This window comes from Chiloscyllium plagiosum, chromosome 2 (assembly GCF_004010195.1).
Source record: "Chiloscyllium plagiosum isolate BGI_BamShark_2017 chromosome 2, ASM401019v2, whole genome shotgun sequence".
Taxonomy (NCBI): domain Eukaryota; kingdom Metazoa; phylum Chordata; class Chondrichthyes; order Orectolobiformes; family Hemiscylliidae; genus Chiloscyllium; species Chiloscyllium plagiosum.
Genome location: NC_057711.1, coordinates 133802974 through 133821275, shown reverse-complemented (window position 1 = coordinate 133821275; position 18302 = coordinate 133802974). Strand labels below are relative to the sequence as shown.

General features: G+C 41.5%; 1 protein-coding gene across 1 annotated transcript in view; it reads right to left on the bottom strand.

The window, feature by feature from the left end:
* The window catches only part of LOC122564153 (caspase activity and apoptosis inhibitor 1), a 24500-nt gene extending 6198 nt beyond the window's left edge, over positions 1 to 18302 (bottom strand). Inside the window, exons 1-4 of the mRNA XM_043718794.1 lie at positions 17897 to 18302; positions 17122 to 17206; positions 14434 to 14515; positions 3792 to 3865 (exon numbers count right to left, since the gene is read on the bottom strand). Of these exons, the coding sequence (XP_043574729.1) occupies positions 3792 to 3865; positions 14434 to 14515; positions 17122 to 17206; positions 17897 to 18196 (541 nt within the window). The 5' untranslated portion in view covers positions 18197 to 18302. The remainder of the gene's footprint in view (positions 1 to 3791; positions 3866 to 14433; positions 14516 to 17121; positions 17207 to 17896) is intronic.

The window sequence follows — 18302 nt, the reverse complement described above, 5'->3', positions numbered from 1 at the left end:
ATTTCCAGCTCGGCGAACAGAACCACAACAACGAGCACCCGAGCTACAAATCTTCAGCCAAACTTTGAATATTTGTTAGCTTATTAAACTAAAAAAATCTTGCCTGGATTTAAATAGATATTTAGATGTTTCAGGGAGCTTTAACTTTTGGTTAAACTTATGATAACTAAAGTTGTGCAAATTACATGGTGAATAGAGAATCAAATGAAGGCACTAAATAGATTCTGATTTTAAGTTTTTTTTATTTTAAATACAATGGATTAGAGTCATAGAGATGTATAGCATGGAAATAGACCCTTCAGTCCAATTTGTCCATGCCAACCAGATATCACAATCCAATCTAGTCCCACCTGCCAACATCCAGCCCATATCCCTCCAAACCCTTCCTATTCATATACCCATCCAGATGCCTTTCAAATGTTGCAATTGTACCAGCCTCCACCACTTCCTCTGACAGCTCATTTCATACATGTACCACTTTTGCATGAAAAGGTTGCCCCTTAGGTCTCTTTTATATCTTTCCCCTCTCACCCTAAACCTATGCCCTCTAGTTCTGGACTCCCCCACCCCAGGGAACAGACTTTGACAATTTATCCTATCCATGCCCCTCATGATTTTATACACCTCTATAAGGTCACCCATCAGCCTCCGACGCTCCAGGGAAAACAGCTCCAGCGTGTTCAGCCTCTCCCTGTAGCTCAAATCCTTCAACTCTGGCGAACACATTCAGAACACTCAGAGTTAGATCAAGATTCATGACCTAGTAGTTAGTGCTCCCAAAATGACACTGGCTATCTCTACTTGGATATTCAAGATTGCTAATCTTCTGGATGTCAACGGAAAGAAATGTTTTTGCCTATACCCATGCAATGCAGAAAAGTAGGAGCAGGCCATTCAGCTTTTGGAACCTGTTCCTCTATTCAATGTGATCATGTGATGTGGCCTAACTCCAAGGGCGGCATGATGGCACAGTGGTTAGCACTGCTGCCTCACAACGCCAGGGTCCCAGGTTCGATTCCAGCCTCGGGAGACTATCTGTGTGGAGTCTGCACATTCTCCCCGTGTCTGCGTGGGTTTCCTCTGGGTGCTCCAGTTTCCTCCCGCAGTCCAAAGATGTGCAGGTCAGGTGAATTGGCCATGTTAAGTTGCCCCTAGTGTTAGGTACATTAGTCAGAGGGAAATGGGGCTGGGTGAGTTACTCTTCAGAGGAGAAAGTGAGGTCTGCAGATGCTGGAGATCAAAGTTGAAACTTTATTGCTGGAACAGCACAGCAGGTCAGCTGCTGTGCTGTTCCAGCAATAAAGTTTCAACTCTTCAGAGGGTCGGTGTGGACTGGTTGGGCTGAAGGGCATGTTCCACACTGTAGGGAATCTCATCTAATATACCTGCCTTTGGACCATATCCCTTAATACCCTTGCTCAATAATATATTCAGTTTCTGGTATAAGTGAATTTATGATATAACAAATGAAGAAAAGTAGACAAAACCAAATGCCCGCTGCACAGAAAGTTTAGCAAGTTATTACTAAAGCTAAAAAAACCTTTCATACAATTTGGAGCATTTTAGATTTTTAGAACAATAATATGCAGCACTGAGACTATCTGAAAACATTTTTAATACATGAAATTCATCTAAAATAAACAAACAATCTACGTGTAATTAATATGGATGAATATTAAGAACCACTAAATTGAGAATGTCAAGTGCTTCAATTCTTTACAGTTGAGAATGTTCAACAAAATGTGTAACTTCCTGCAGTATGTAAAACAGAAGAGGACTATTAACCATCACACTTGTAAGATTTTGTAACCAGAAAGGTTTCAGTGCACAGGCTTTACTGCTGTTTGTGCAATGAAGCAAAATGTATAACTTAACAGCTCCATACCATAATGTGGAGGTGCCGGTGCTGGATCGGGGTGAACAAAGTCAAAAGTCACGAGACACCAGGTTACAGTCCAACATGTTTATTTGAAATCTCTAGCTTTCAGAACACTGTTCCTGCATCACATGAAGCCTCAAAGGAGCAGTGCTCCAAAACCTTGTGATTTCAAACAGACCAGCTGGACTATAACCTGGTGTCATGTGACTTTGGACTTTAAACAGCTTGTGTAAGAATGTGTGTATCAATGTGTGTAAGAATGTGTGTACTTCTAAAAAGGTCAAGCACAAAACGTTTGAGGAATTAAAACCAACATTTGTGACATGGCCCATTATCACTTGATCATGCTGTAAATTTCTAATAAATAACAATACAATCCTCCAGATATTTGATGTAGTTACATCACAGGTGAAGACTATGCTGCTGAAAATAAAAAAGCCGAGATATAAAGCTGAATTTCACAGTGATGTGCGCTGGACACAAACATTAACCTCCAAAACTAATCACAATTGACATCCCCAAAAATCTAGCAAAGCAAGAAGATTCTCCTATTATCGACAAATAAAGGCAATTTAGTCAAACTATAGGCAATCTCACTGTTTCTTCACTTGTACTGATCAAAGGAAACAAGTACATGAATGTCCAAAAGACTTTTAATTATGGAATTAAAAAAAGAGTTTCTTTGTCACCGTTGATGGTCAGAAAAAAAATCTATACACTTTTGAACTAGGAGAAAGTGAGGATTGCAGGTGCTGGAGATCAGAGCTGAAAAATGTGTTGCTGGAAAAGCGCAGCAGGTCAGACAGCATCCAAGGAGCAGGAGAATCGACGTTTCGGGCATATTCTCCTGCTCCTTAGATGCTGCCTGACCTGTTGCGCTTTTCCAGCAACACATTTTTCAGCTATGTACTTTTGAAGTACTGTACTTAGGGAAAGAAGTTGCTGTCCTTACCTGGTTTGGCCTACCTGTGTAACAAATGTTGGCCTTACCAGCAACATCTACATCCTGTGAAATAATAAACTTCGGACACTGTTCGATACAACTCACCAAGACTCCTAAAATTAACTTCCAAACCTTCGCCCTCTCCCACCCAGAAGCGTCAGTACAGCAGACGCATGGAAACACCACCATCTGTAAGTTCCTCTCCAAATGACACACATTCTCAACTTGGAAAGATACCACCATTCAATTCTGGAACACCTCCCCGAATATCATACTGGGATTATCGCCACCACGTTAACCTTAGCAGTTCAAGAAACCAATTCACCTTCATATTCTCCAGGGCAATTATGCATTAAAAATTTAGAAAAAAATAAGTTAAAAGGATCCCGCCCCTCAAAAAAAAATCAAGGCGGCTGATTTTTCTTCTTTACCTCTTATTTAAATTCCTTTCATTATTTTTGCACGTAATTAACCAAAGCAAAATCCCTAACTCTTCATTTGCGATCTTTCAATAAATTACACAGTTTATAATGCAACAAAGATCAGAAATCAGAAAGGATGACTGGAATGCACTGTATATTATCCAAAGTATGCAACATTAAAGAAAAGACTGAAAATGGCACCCTCTAGTGCATGATCTTCATAGGATTTTTAATTTCTCACTTCCTTTTCTTTCTCAGTTTGATGAACAAAATAGCTATTTAAATAATAGTTGAATTAGTAACCCAATTTTGATAAGTGGAACAACTTTATCCCAAAGATTCATGATACTGTAAATAAATGATATCTAATTTAGTAGAAATAAAAGATTAAGTTAATCAAGAACCAAAGCTAATTTAGTTTCTTTGTTCAGTTTTCTGACTACTATAATATTAATTCACCTCAAGTTCTTTAGGTATGTATTAAACTTAAGATAAAAAAAAGTTTTAAAAAAATTAAACACAGCATTGCATTGCCAAGTTAACTCACCCTGTTTCAGTTCAGATGCCTCTTGTTCATTGCATTCTTTAAAGGAAGATGTGGAATCGACATTGTTATCCTGTCTGGAGAGAAAAAAAAAATCAAAACTTCACAGCTTGTTCTTTTTTCTCAATATATTTAACAATACAGATGAATAAACAAACTTATAAATCGTTAACATTTACTAAGAGCAAACAAAAATGTCTGAAGACTACTTCTACCATCTTGTGGCCACTTTGAGGTAGTACATGCTACACAATTTTAGGAAAATGTTACCATAACTACAAGAGGCATCTAACAGAAAAAAAGTATTTTAACATAAATAAAACCAATTCAAATTAATAAATATTTAGTGCTTCTACAAAATATTGTCAGAGCACTGTCCAAAATCCCACAGTGCAATTAATAGCTATATCTAATACTTAAGGAGAATGGCAGACAGTCAAAAACATACATTTCATTAATTAATCTCAATTTTCTATGACTTTTTCATTTGTTTTTAGAACCTACACTAAAAAAGACAAATAGGAGAAACAGACAACTGCACAATATTATCTTAGTTCATGATTCTAATTTCGTCACTTGGTAATTCAGAACTCAAGAATTGCTGAAAAAGGTAGATATACTTCTGAAGCTTGTCATCTTGCACTGATTAGGACAGAACCACAATACCACATCTCAAAATTGGCACAAACTTTCAAGAGAGAGACTAAAAGAGAACAAAATTCCCTCAAACCTTTGTTCAGTTGTGAAAGACTAAGCCTGTTGTGTCTTTTATGTTTTTTACATAAGTTGAAAGCTACATACATGCAAATAGCAGACCTTAAATTTGCAAACAATACTCAAATTCACATTGAAGTAAGAAATTAGAACTGCAAAGTGTTGAACAGATACCAGGAAAAATGGCTGGACTTTTTCATGCGCTGTAATTGGTAGCTTCCTCAGTGGAAATGAAATAGTCGGTATGTAGCTGAGGTGGTGACCAATGAAGCTTTTAAAAATTATTCAAGTTTTTCAGTGCAAATCCTGATCTGTTCAATGTCTCAATGCATGCTCGTGGAATAGCACTTCATCCAATGATGAGGCACTCTGCAGCCTTCCGGAGTCAACACTGCAATCAACAATTTCAAACTATAAGTACTTGTTGAACTGTTCTATCATTCGGTTCTTCTGTCTTCCAACTGATCACAGACCTTCCTTTTGTCCCCATTTACCTGTTGCTCAAAATCTATTACGTTTTTAATTTCTTTCTAATTCTGACTAAAGCTCAAACTGAAACCCTAGCTCAGATGTTCTACTGGCCAGACAGACGTTTCTGTCACAAGTCAGGTCCTGCAGCATCCCTGATGTAGCACAGTCCAAGCCAAACGGCTGGAATAAAATTGAAGATTTTGATGGGCAATTATTCCGTGCCTTGAACCTTCCAAACGTTTTGATTAAAATCAGAACTCGGCCTTTAAACTCTTCGATTTCCCCAACACACTCTCCCTACTAAAACTGATGTTTTGTTCCTTCACCACTACTTTCCCCTACTCGAGGCCCATTCTCCTTCCCACCTGCAGGACTATAAGCCCCTTCCTTCATTCCGTTACCCAACAGGTATCCTCTTCACCTTCTGGAACCCACAAGTTGCCTCCCCCTTGCCCTGACCCTGACCACTCCCCAGGATCTGAGAGGTGGCCCCACCCTGCCCCTGCCAGGGGCCAACAGCACCCTCTGGTACCACTGCTTTCCTGGACCCGATAGCAGGTGCCCTCTGCCTTATTCGTGGCCTGACAAACGCCTCCCCACTTTCCTCTTCCCCAGACTTTGCTGCTATGTCTCCCACCTCAGGAATCCAACACTCCTTTTCTCTTCTCTTTCTCTCGCACTTTTTTTTCCCACCATCTCTTTCAGGACCCGCATGCTCTTGCCGCCCTGCTCTTTCCTGGTATCCCCCCACCCCTCAATGCCATCTATACATATCATCACCCCTCTTCCGCCACATTGGGACACCCCTGCCACACACACAGAGAAACCCCATCCTTCCCCTCTCTGCATTGGTTCATATTGCTCTTGCCCACACTAAAGTATTCTTAACACAGGATCACTTAGCTGGCATTACCACCTTGCGCATCAGTATCCATCACAGCTTGCCCCTCTGGTACATACACTTTGATAGGATCTTTCAAACTTGCTGCCTGCGTTGCTGAACATTCAAATCACAATACATTGCAATTATTGCCATATAAGAAAGGGGCACAGTCTACACGCACCCAGTTGTATTTAAGATACACTCTGCACAATAACCCTTACAATGCCCACGGGGAATTAATTACTAATTCATTTCGCCATGGAACTCACCGGCAATGGAAAGAGTAGACAACAATAACTCCCAATCTGAAAGTGAGCCCCAGGAGACCCCAGCTTGCTTCTTAGTCAGAGGTGTAGAGCAGAGATACAGACCACTTGGTCCAACCAAGTTTCCCAAACTAAACTAGTTACAATTGCTTGCCTTTGGCCCATAGCCCGCTAGGATCGAGCCCAGCAGGGTAGCATTAGTGGGCCCCCAGTGTCTGCAGTGGCAGTGAGAGCAGGCAGTCCGAAGTCTCCTGGCAACAATGCCCAGCGTGGAGGAGATCGGACCTTTGTGGGAAGTGAGAGCCCAGCATGGCTAGCACTTGAGAAGGATAGCAATGTTGAACTTCTACCTTTACTTCTTTGTTTTTCTACATTGTACCTAAGATTTTGTAACTGGGTCTGAAAGATGGCAGCAGGAATGGTGACACTGTACATTTTTCACTGTACTCCTTTATCCCAATACTTGAGTACACGTGACAGTAAAATCCAATTCCTATTTACGTACCTGTCCACGTATTTTAAATGTTGTACTGTACCTGCATCTACCACTTCCTCTGGCAGTTCATTCAACACATGACCCATCCTATGACCTCTATCTTGTCCAGCACTCCCTGACATTTCAGGGCATGCTGCCTGGGTAGCAATCATCTGCAGCCCCACCACCAGTCAATGAAAGATGGATTGTCAGATAGATACCATCCTCGCTACGTTATCATAGTGCATCTCCGACATACTTAGAACTTTTTCTTTTTAGATTTCTGCAAGTGACAGTTAACAGCTGATCTGGTGCAGAGCTGGGTATTGGAAACGGGAATGTTTGTCAGGCAGTGGAAAAAATATCAAATAAAGCAAAGTTAGAATCGGCAACTAGCAATAAAGGAAATAAAGGACAAAGGAGATTTTCAAGACTACGGGACTTATTTGGTGAACCAAGGGGTCAGAATAGGCTGGCAGTCATTTCCTACAGACAAGCCAACGGAACACCCACGGGATTTCCGATACCAGGGTTCTTAGCAGAGGCAGTAATGCAGAGACTCGAACAAACAGCTCTGCCAACCATCCAACCCAAACTTTGGGTCCGCTACATGGATGACACCTTTGGCATCACTAAACGAAACAAATTAGAGGAAACCTTCAAGGCCATCAGTAACATCCTAGTGGCATTAAATTCACTAAAGAGTAGGAAAACAACAAACTGCCATTCCTAGATGTCGCAGTAGAGCGAACAGCCAACAGAAAACTTCAAACCAGCGACTACAGCAATACAACACATACTGACCAGATATTGAACTACAGAAGTAACCATCCTAACAACTGCGAATGGAGTTGCATTAGAACATTGTTTCAAATGAGCCACCACAGACTGCAGCACAGAGAAACTATGAAGGGCAGAGGAAAATCACCTAGACAATGTATTCAAAAAGAACAGGTACCCAATGAACACAGTCCGCCAATGTCTCAGCAACAAACCCAAACAAGCAGACAAAACACACCCAGAAACCCTAGCCACTGTCCTCTACATCAAAGATATCTCAGAAATGACTGCCAGACTGCTCAGACCTCTTGGCATCATGGTAACCCACAAAGCCACCAACAAACTAAATCAATAGCTAATGAACTTCAAAGACCCTATATAGACAAGCAAAACTAATGTCATTTACAAAATACCTTGCAAGAACTGTAACAAACACTACATTGGACAAACAAGCAGAAAACGAACCACCAGGATACATGAACATCAACTGGCCACACAGAAACCTTGACCCACTTTCACTAGTATCCTTACATATGGATGAGGAAGGACACCATTTCAACTGGGGCAACACATCCATCCTAGGTCAAGCCAAACAGAGGCATGCACAAGAATTCCTAGAAGCATGGCATTCCAACTAGAACTCTATCAACAAACACATCGACTTGGATCCTATTTACCACTCCGAGAAAAAGGATAGTAAATGGCATCACCAACACAAGGAAACACAAACACATAGAAATCGGGCTACACCACCAGTGCTTCATCCAGAGACTCACTGATGATGTTACCTAATATGGTGAGGAAAAGTCTGAAAACGAACCTTCCCGCTCAGCGAGCAAATCTACATCCATTGTTTACTGTATCACATCTCCATAACACTGGATTCCTTTGGCTGTAAATTCTGTAAGCATGATCGTAACCTCCACAACCACTTGATGAAGGAGTGGCACTCAAAGCTAGTGCTTCCAAATAAACCTGTTGGACTATAGCCTGGCGTTGCGCGATTTTTAACCATGATTAAAAACTAAGTACATCGAAGTGTTTTATCTCTCCAAAACAGTTGAGAATGTCAAGTTTTTTAAAAAGTAAACAACATGCTAGCTTGCCCAGGTGCTTTGAAGTGAAATAATTCATGATTCCCAACACCGCAAAGCATGTGATTTTGGTTCTGCAAAGTAATCTCTTCTTGCAAAGCAAAAAGAAAAAAGCCGACAACTAAAAATCATTCGAATTATTAAATTGCAACACCTCGCTAACAAATCAAATGCATCAAAAACGAGAATTTGCAGAAAGACTCACTTATTCTTCACAAAGAACAACCATGGAAAAAATCACAAAAGCAACATCAATGTATATGGGTGCATATGAAATGAAAGGAGGCCATCCTGTAATTACATTGTTTATATTAAAAATCTGAACATATGAATTTATAATGACAAAATATTATTTTAAATAACACTGATGCATGACCATTAAAAAGGTACCAAAGTGAGTAATTTGAACAAGCACAATAATGTGTTTCACATGGAGATTTCTAAATTGAACAAATGCAATTTTACAGAAGGTTTAAGATCTAACATTTGTCTCCCATTTCCCATTGCACTTTCAATAAAAATCCACAATTTTTGTGAACGATCAACTAAGATTCCAACATTTGCAGAACATTACAGAAGTAAAGGCCATTCTTTGACACATATCCTAGTGTTCTCATTGTAGCATCGAACAAAAATGCACACTCAGCACTCCTGGCTGGAGCTGCATGCAAATGCTTCAGTGTTATCTTTTGCAGGGACGTGCTGGACTCCATCAGAGGATGGGGACATTTTTTGCAGCTTTCTCTTCAAGCAAGTTGTTTAACTGTCTACTATTGCACACAACTGAATGTGGCAGGATATATAGATCTTACATCTGAACCTTTGGCTGTGACAGTGCTTAGTTGTATCTTGTGCTAAGTATGCTGTTCAGCACGTGCATGCGCACGCACACACACACACACACACACAAACTGTTGTAGCTTCACCAGGTTCACAGATCTCTTTTAGATATGCATATAGCAGCAGGAAGCATTCGCTCTTGCAGTCTTCATTCAATTAGACTTGGTGCAGTGATTTGGCCTGGGGAATGATAATTTCAGGCTTTTGTTTGACAAGTCTGTGGGACTGCATTCCCAATTTTGGTGTAGGCCCCCAAAATAGTAGTAAGAAGAATTTGGCAGGGTTGACAGGGCTGGAAGTGGTTAGTCATTTCCAGTTTATTAGTTAATGCGAGATGGTCCATCTGGCCTCACTCTCTTCATCAGACTTTGAAGCAGTTGCACAGTATACAACTGAGTAGCTTGCTCAGCTAATTCAAACAGTATTAAAGTGTTCGGTTGGATATCAAAAAAAAAGCTGAAGGTACCAGATATTGCAAAGGCACCGATCTTTACACCGCTGAAGCTAGACGCCAGCACGTGGACACCTCCTCCTACTGCCCACTTGACCATGACCCTACCTCCCACCACCAAACCATCATCTCCCAGACCATCCATAACCTCATCACCTCAGGAGATCTCCCATCCACCGCTTCCAATCTCTGTTTCTACCACCTGTCCAAAATCCACAGCCTACTCTTGCCCCACCGAACTCATTTCTGCATACCTTGACACTGTCCTGTCCCCCTTAGTCCAAGAACTCACCACCTACGTTCAGGACACCACCCACGGCCTCCACCTCGTCCATGATTTTCGCTTCCCCGACCCCCAACGCCTTATCTTCACCATGGACATTCAGTCCCTATACACCTCCATCCCCCATCACGATGGCCTCAAAGCCCTCCGCTTCTTCCTCTCCCGCTGACCCAACCAGTACCCTTCCACTGACACCCTCCTTCGACTGACTGAACTGGTCCGCACACTTAACAACTTCTCCTTCCAATCTTCCCACTTCCTCCAAACCAAAGGAGTAGCCATGGGCACCCGCATAGGCCCCAGCAATGCCTGCCTCATCGTCGGATATGTGGAACAGTCCATCTTCCGCAGCTACACTGGCACCACCCCCACCTTTTCCTCCGCTATATCAATGATTGTATTGACGCTACCTCGTGCTCCCACGAGGAGGTTGAACAGTTCATCCACTTTACTAACACCTTCCACCCCGACCTCAAATCTACCTGGACAGTCTCAGACTCCTCCCTCCCCTTCCGAGACTTCTCCATTTCTATCTCGGGCGACCAACTCAACACAGACATTTACTACAAACCGACCAAATCCCAAAGCTACCTAGATTACACCTCCTCCCACCCTGCCCCCTGTAAAAACGCCATCCCATATTCCCAATTCCTTCGCCTTCGCCGCATCTGCTCCCAGGGGGACCAGTTCCAATACCAAACAACCCAGATGGCCTCCTTCTTCAAAGACCGCAATTTCCCCGCCAAAGTGGTCGACGATGCTCTCCACCGCATCTCCTCCACTTCCCGCTCCTCCGCACTTGAACCCCGCCCCTCCAATCGCCACCAGGACAGAACCCCTCTGGTCCTCACCTATCACGCCACCAACCTCCATGTACAGCGTATCATCCGCCGTCATTTCCGCCACCTCCAAACAGACCCCACCACCAAGGATATATTTCCCTCCCCTCCCCTATCAGCGTTCCAGAGAGACCACTCCCTCCACGACTCCCTCGTCAGGTCCACACCGCCCCCACCAACCCAACCTCCACTCCTGGCACCTTCCCCTGCAACCGCAAGAAGTGCAAAACTTGCGTCCACACCTCCCCCCAAGGCCCCAATGGATCCTTTCATATCCGTCGCAAATTCACCTGCACCTCCACACACATCATTTACTGTATCCGTTGCACCCGATGTGGCCACCTCTACATTGGGGAGACAGGCCGTCTACTTGCGGAACGTTTCAGAGAACACCTCTGGGACACCCGCACCAACCAACCCAACCACCCCGTGGCTCAACACTTCAACTCCCCCTGCCACTTTTGACAGTGGTTTCATTGTCATCATCAGATTTTTATTTCAAGAGTTTTTTTTTTTACTGAAGGGCTTTTGTCCAAAACGTTGATTTTCCTGCTCCTTGGCAAAAGCGCTTCATCAGGAATAGAGGCAGGAAGCCTGCAGGGTGGAGAGATAAAAGAGAGGGGGGTGGGGATGGGGAGAAAATAACAGAGTACATAGCATACAATTTGAGCTGTGACATCAGTTAGCTGCATGTTCATGCCAAAATATCTCAGCACTACCCAATAGATTGCATAAGGTAAATGACAACCATAACTTGCAACGAAGTCTTCTGTTGGCTTGAGAAAGTCTTAGCCTTAAAACTTGTCTTTAAACATTTAGACTAAAATGTAATGCTGAATTATAGAACACATTTACTGCACTAGAAAATAGACAGGCAGGAAGGCTCAGAAAAAGGGGGGAATCTCAAGGAATGCAGAAGATAGGGACATCTGGGCTCACCAAGTGATAACAGGATGCTGCAAGGCAATTAAGGACATTTGTTGAAACTTTATTGCTGGAACAGCACAGGTCAGGCAGCATCCAGGGAACAGGGAGATTCGACGTTTCGGGCACAGGCCCTTCCTCAGGAATGAGCAGAGAGTGTTCGCAGGAGAAGATAAAAGGTAGGGAGGAGGGACTTGGAGGAGGGGCGTTCCAACGTGAACACTCTCTGCTCATTCCTGAGGAAGGGCTGTGCCCGAAACGTCGAATCTCCTGTTCCCTGGATGCTGCCTGACCTGCTGTGCTGTTCCAGCAATAAAGTTTCAACTTTGATCTCCAGCATCTGCAGACCTCACTTTCTCCTCCAATTAAGGACATTTGCCTTAGCATCAGTGAATCTGTGTGAACAGGACACCAAGTGATAACATTCACAGCCGTTCCCTTTGAAATTAATGACAGTGTTTGAATCGGACCCTGAAATGAAACTTGGTACTATCAAAAGCTTTGTAATTAACGGTTGGATCTTGTCCACTATAATGGATTCTTATTACCCTTTGCAAGCAGGGCAGATATAGAGAGAAAGAAAAAATCTTTGCTAACTTGAGAGTTCAAAAGGACACTTGAGAGAGAGACCATTTTAGTGCTGAGACTGTTGAATCCAGTAGAAAATTAACTTTTAGTGCTTATCTGCTTTGGATCGAATTTAATTGCATTTTGAGACGTTTTGATGATTTTGAGTAGCCATTACTAGTTATGAAGTGCAAACTCTGTAAAAGGAAATATTGATAAAGCTTTAACTTACTTGCTGTTTTTACAGGCCTTACAGACTGCCCCACTGTCAATTCTAACTAATCAGATTTTATGTCTTATTTGAATTTGAATCACAAACTTGAAAAGAAGGCATGTTTAATTTGAGACTAATTGATCATTTTAAATACAACCTGGCAATAACATTTCAGCCTCAGGTACAGAATGATTCTGTGCTTAAGATAAAATAAAGGAATATGCTCGCAGCTTAAAAGTATTCTAAACCTAACATTGAAGAGATTCTGACACAATCTGTTGGGAAGCCATTTTATGGTTAAAAGTTTGCCTTCCTTGCTAAGGAGCCATTTCGTAAAACAATGGTATCAGACATGCGAGCTGTGCAAGGTTACTTTATGACATCTCCACACTTAATTTAGACTGGTACTTCTTTATAGGAACTTATCTCGCCACAGACGCCTAACTCAGCTGGATTTCTCTTTCCCACCTGATGGATAGCTGAAGGCCTGGAGGAGTGATAGTCAAGCGTACACAGACCTGTCAATTAACTTTTCTACCTTACGAATTATTGTCTTTCACTGTTATCTGTCTAATTAAGACATGCAATGTTTTTGTAAACTTTTGTATAAAGGAAGCCAATTTGTATCAGTACATCAGAGTAGCCTGCTAGGGCACTTGAAGAGCTGGTACCCTACACTCCTAGGTTATTAGAACCTAGTTAGTTTAGCTTATAGGTATCAATATCATGTTGTAACAGTGATGCTATTAGTGAATAAAGGGGATGACTAAAATTAAACTAAACTGTAAGAGGTTTTTATTCCAGACTTCTAAAGAGTACAGTCTCCAGGACAAACCAACAGAGAGGCTTCACAGGTCTGAGTCCACAAGGGATTCCCTGGGCCATCTCAAATCTGTACTTTAACAGGCTTGTGAAGTCACATCTTAGCACTGAGCCTATATTCAAGGGTTATAAAAGATAATATACATAGGAACAGCAGTAGACCATTCAGCCCTTGAATCTGCTCCACGATGCGCATGGCTGATTTGTAGCTTAACTCCACATACCTGCCTTTGGCACATACCTCTTAATACTTTTACTTTCCAAACGTTTAACTTAAATTTAAAATTAACAACTGATCCAGAATCCATGGCCATTTGTGGAAGAGAGTTCCAAACATCAGCTGGCCCCTGTGTGTAGAAGGGCTTCCTAACATCTCTCCTGAATGGTCTGGCCCCAATTCTCAGACTCTAGAATCCCCAATCAGTGAAAATAGTTCATCTACATCGTCTTTTCCTGTATCATAGAATGCCTACATTGTGGAAGCTGGCCATTCAGCCCAATGAATCCACACCAACCCTCCGAAGAGCTTTGAACTCAGGTCCCGGGCACCACGAGGCAGCAGTGCTAACCATTGAGGCACAGTGCCACTTGGAACCCTTTGATAGATCATCCTGAACCTTCTAAATTCTCAAAAAAAACAGGTCTAAAATTTGTGTAATCTCTCTTCATAATTTATCCCCTGAAATCATAGAACATAAGACATTACAGCGCAGGACAGGCCCTTCGGCCCTCAAAGTGGTACCAACCTTAAGTCCAGGCATCATCCTGGCAAACTTATGTTGTACTCCCTCCAAGGCTAATGTACCCTTTGTAAGGTGTGGTACCCAGATCTCATCTCACTGAAACATACAAGATTTTGAAGGGACTACACAGGGAACATTGTTACTCCGTTCATTTAAGTTTTTTTTTAAATTATATCTTTAACTATTTAACAGAAAAATAAATCAAGGGATTACATTTGTTCACTGCAGCAACTTCAAGAACCAAACTTAGAATATTGAAAACTTCAGAACTCTACTTACTGACTTTCTGTTTCCAATTTCTTCTTGTACCTATCATTCTCTCCCACTTCCTCTTCAGTATCAGATGAACCAAGGTCTTCACCTGGAATAAAAACATTGTTTCAAATATTGCAACATAAGTTTCCGAACCTGGAATGATGTCGGAATATTTAAAATTTGAATTTAGAAATATAAAATTTCTGCTGTCAGACTTAGTAATCCTTATCCAAATACAAAGCATATAGAGATCAGAGATTTAACATTAGTATGACATGAATCATTTATTAATTATTTCAATGTTAGAACATAGAATGGTACAGCTTAGTAATAAGCCCTTTGGCCCACTATGATGTCATTTTAAACTACTCCCATCGCCTGGACGAGGCCCATATCCCTTCCATTCCTTGCTTGCTCATGTGTCTGTCTAAATGCCTCTTCAACTATGCTCACACATCTGCTTCTCTGACTTCCCTTGGCAGTGAGTTTCAGGCACCTACTAGCCTCTGTTTAAAAAAAACTTTCCTCGTACATCTCCTTTAATCTTTTCCCTTCTCACCTTAAACCTCTCGCTCCTAGTATTTGACATTACCACCCTGGAAAAATGACTGACTCTCCAACCTATCCATGCCTTCCAATTTTACATCTATTGCCCTCTATCACGTCGCCACTCAGCTTCCAACACTCCGGAGAAAACAATTCAAGTTAGTCCAACCTCTCCTTTTCGCTATACACTTCAATCCAGATAATATCTAGTAAGTCTGTTTTGCATCCTCTCCAAAGCTTCCACATCTCCCAATAATGTGGCAACCAGAACTGCACGGCTACTCCCAATGTGGCCTGACTAAAGTCTAACATTGCAGGAACAAGTTTATTATTAGGTTTTTGTCATGTCAACATCTTTAATTCTTTGTCAAGTCATTTCAATCATCAGGATGGTTCCCAAAAAGGCTTGATCATCAATTCTTTTTTTAAAAGTCAATAGGACATATTAGCACTTCAAATATTAAGTAGAAATAACCCCCAAAACAAAAGCCTTTCCTCATATTAGTTTAACTTTAAGGTTTCAGACTGGTGAATTTATCCATGGCATTCGTATTCTTTCTACACTGGGGTCAAGGTAGGAAGATTGAAAATCACTTTGATGTAAAGAAAAATACCCTGTATGTTGGCAGTGTATTACATTTTAGGCAAAAGTGAGGACTGCAGATGCTGGAAACCAGAGTCTAGATTAGTGTGGTGCTGGAAAAGCACAGCAGGTCAGGCAGCATCTGAGAAGCAGGAAAATCGACGTTTCGGGCAAAAGCCCTTCATCAGATATAAATGCAATAACTCCCTTTACGGTGAAAAGTGACTTGCAGACAGATGCATAGGGCACAGTTTAATCTCTCAATTTATTCTAATATTGAAATGTTACACTTAATGTGAGTGTTTCAGTCTATACACTGTCAAAGCAGCCTGATTGCTTCTTATGCCTAACTTCACCTGGAAAACAGAATACAATCTGTTTCAGCTGTGACACAGTATGGACTATATCCCAACATTGATATATCAGCATTCGCTAAACCAGTTATGACCTGCCGAGGGTGGCAGCCTTGATCTTTGAAGCTTTCACTAACATGGAGTCTTGAAGATTTCAAGAGATGGGGTTGTGACTATTTCCTTTGAGAGCCTGTTCCAACGGGGCATTGCACTTCTCTGGAAGAAAGATTGTTAACGCAATGTCTCCAAATGAGTGACTTTTGTAGTTTCTGTGGACAGCTATCTTATGGTTTGACTTTGTCAGACAGCATCAGATGCTGGTGCCTGTCAATTCCCATTGATCTATTCCAAACTTTATATAGCACAGTTAGTCTATTTGTTTGTCCCCCGTTCTTTGCCATCATGATTTCCATTGCCAAGCTTTGAACGTGAAATCAGCGCAATCCCTCATACTGATTCCAGTAATCTTATTTCTAAGTCTAACCAAAGATCCTATGCACAGCTACCACCTTAGGAAATACACCTCGCCTACTGGGCAGCACGGTGGCTCAGTGGTTAGCACCGCTGCCTCACAGCACCAGGGTCTCAGGTTTGATTCCAGCCTCAGGCGACTGTCTGGGTGGAGTTTGCACATTCTCTCCGTGTGGGTGTGGGTTTTCTCCGGGTGCTCCAGTTTCCTCCCACAGTCCAAAGATGTGCAGGTCAGGTTAATTGGCCATAGCGTTAGGTGCATTAGTCAGAGGGAAATGGGTCTGAGTGGGTTACTCTTTGGCGGGTCGGTGTGGACTTGTTGGGCCGAACAGCCTGTTTCCACACTGTAGGGAATCTAATCTAATCTACTACTTCACAACATTTAGCGATTTTGTTTTCTGTATACTTTTCCCTCTTAGAATGTTTCATCCCATACAAACATCCATATTATTCATATCCCATGAGGTTAGGCCTCACCTGCTCAACACTTGCTAAAAGACAAACTCCTCTGGTGAACCTATTATAAATTGCTTCCAATGCGAGTAAGGAATCAAAACTATATGTACTGTTCTGATATGGTCTCACCAGTTCCTATACAGTTGAAGCAAGACTTCTTACATTTAAATTCCATTCCGCCTTTTCATAAGGGCTAATGTACAAAGTTGTACAACATTACAAATTGTTGATCCACACTGCAAATTGTTTTCTGCCCAACATTATGTCCTCTTCCACTGAAAAAGCAGAAAGACTACTTCTTACCTTCAATAATTTGGAGAAGTTTCTTATCAGACAAAAGTGTCAGTTGCTCCAAGCAGAGAGCTTTAATTTCTTCCACAGAGCAGTTCTGCCGGAAACAAGCAGAAGTATTGCAAAAAATAATCCCCTCTCATAAGCCAGGCAAACAGGTCATAAGATGCAGTTATTAAACATTACAAATAAGGCTATTTAATAAGTTAGCTCATTATTAATTGAGCTCATTTAATTGCTCATAAGAGAAATCACCAATGTGAGGCAAAAATCCACTGAACATGAAAAGAGGGGTTTAGCCAAATGCGAGCAGTTAGCCAGTGGTCTAGATTTAAGGCCACTTTATGGACACGTCCAGTTAGCTTCTGAGGTTGTGCATTCTGTTTTCTTTTCCAAGTTTTGAACAACTTCATACATCAACTAACACTATTCAAAATTGATTCCAGATGAGTACAGTATCCTATGTTCCTGTCTTCCCAGTCTATTCCCATATGAATTTTTCCAGATCTATCTGAACATTATTGCAGCTAGATTATCAAGGCATATTATGAAGATAAGCTGTTAAAATTTAATCTATAACTTGAAGTAGGAATTAAAATAAGATTAACTGGATCATAATACCTATCGCATACATTTATAAACAATCAAAGCAGCTGCTTGGCCATAAAAAGCCCATTTTTCATTTACACCCTTGCGAAAAACATCAAGTTTTACTCAAACAGGTTTTTAAATTGCGTTAAAGGCCATACAATGATATATTAAGTGATCCTTTATTGTTACACAGTACCTTTAAAATATCTGGGAGCATTTTCTGAAGCTTGCTCTCCCCTATGACTCTGAAGCACTGCTCTAACATTTCTTTCCTGTCAGAGATATAGCAACTGATTGGCTTCAAGACAATGCTGAGGTCAAGGCCTCCTTCTTCCAAGTCACTGGTCTCATTGGTCACCTCCTTTTCTGAAGCAATTCTTCCTGACTTTAAGGACATAAAACTGTTACAGAATTTCAACCTGAAAAACATTATGCATTCAGAAAACCGAACTAGAAATGTAAAATAAATGAATTCACACATTATGGATAGGGACATGCAAATAGGAAGACTGCACAAAACTGACAGATGAATGTTAAAGCTTTAATTTACTCATTGCTTTAATTCAAATTTAACCTTCATGAAGCTAGAGAAGTGATTGCTG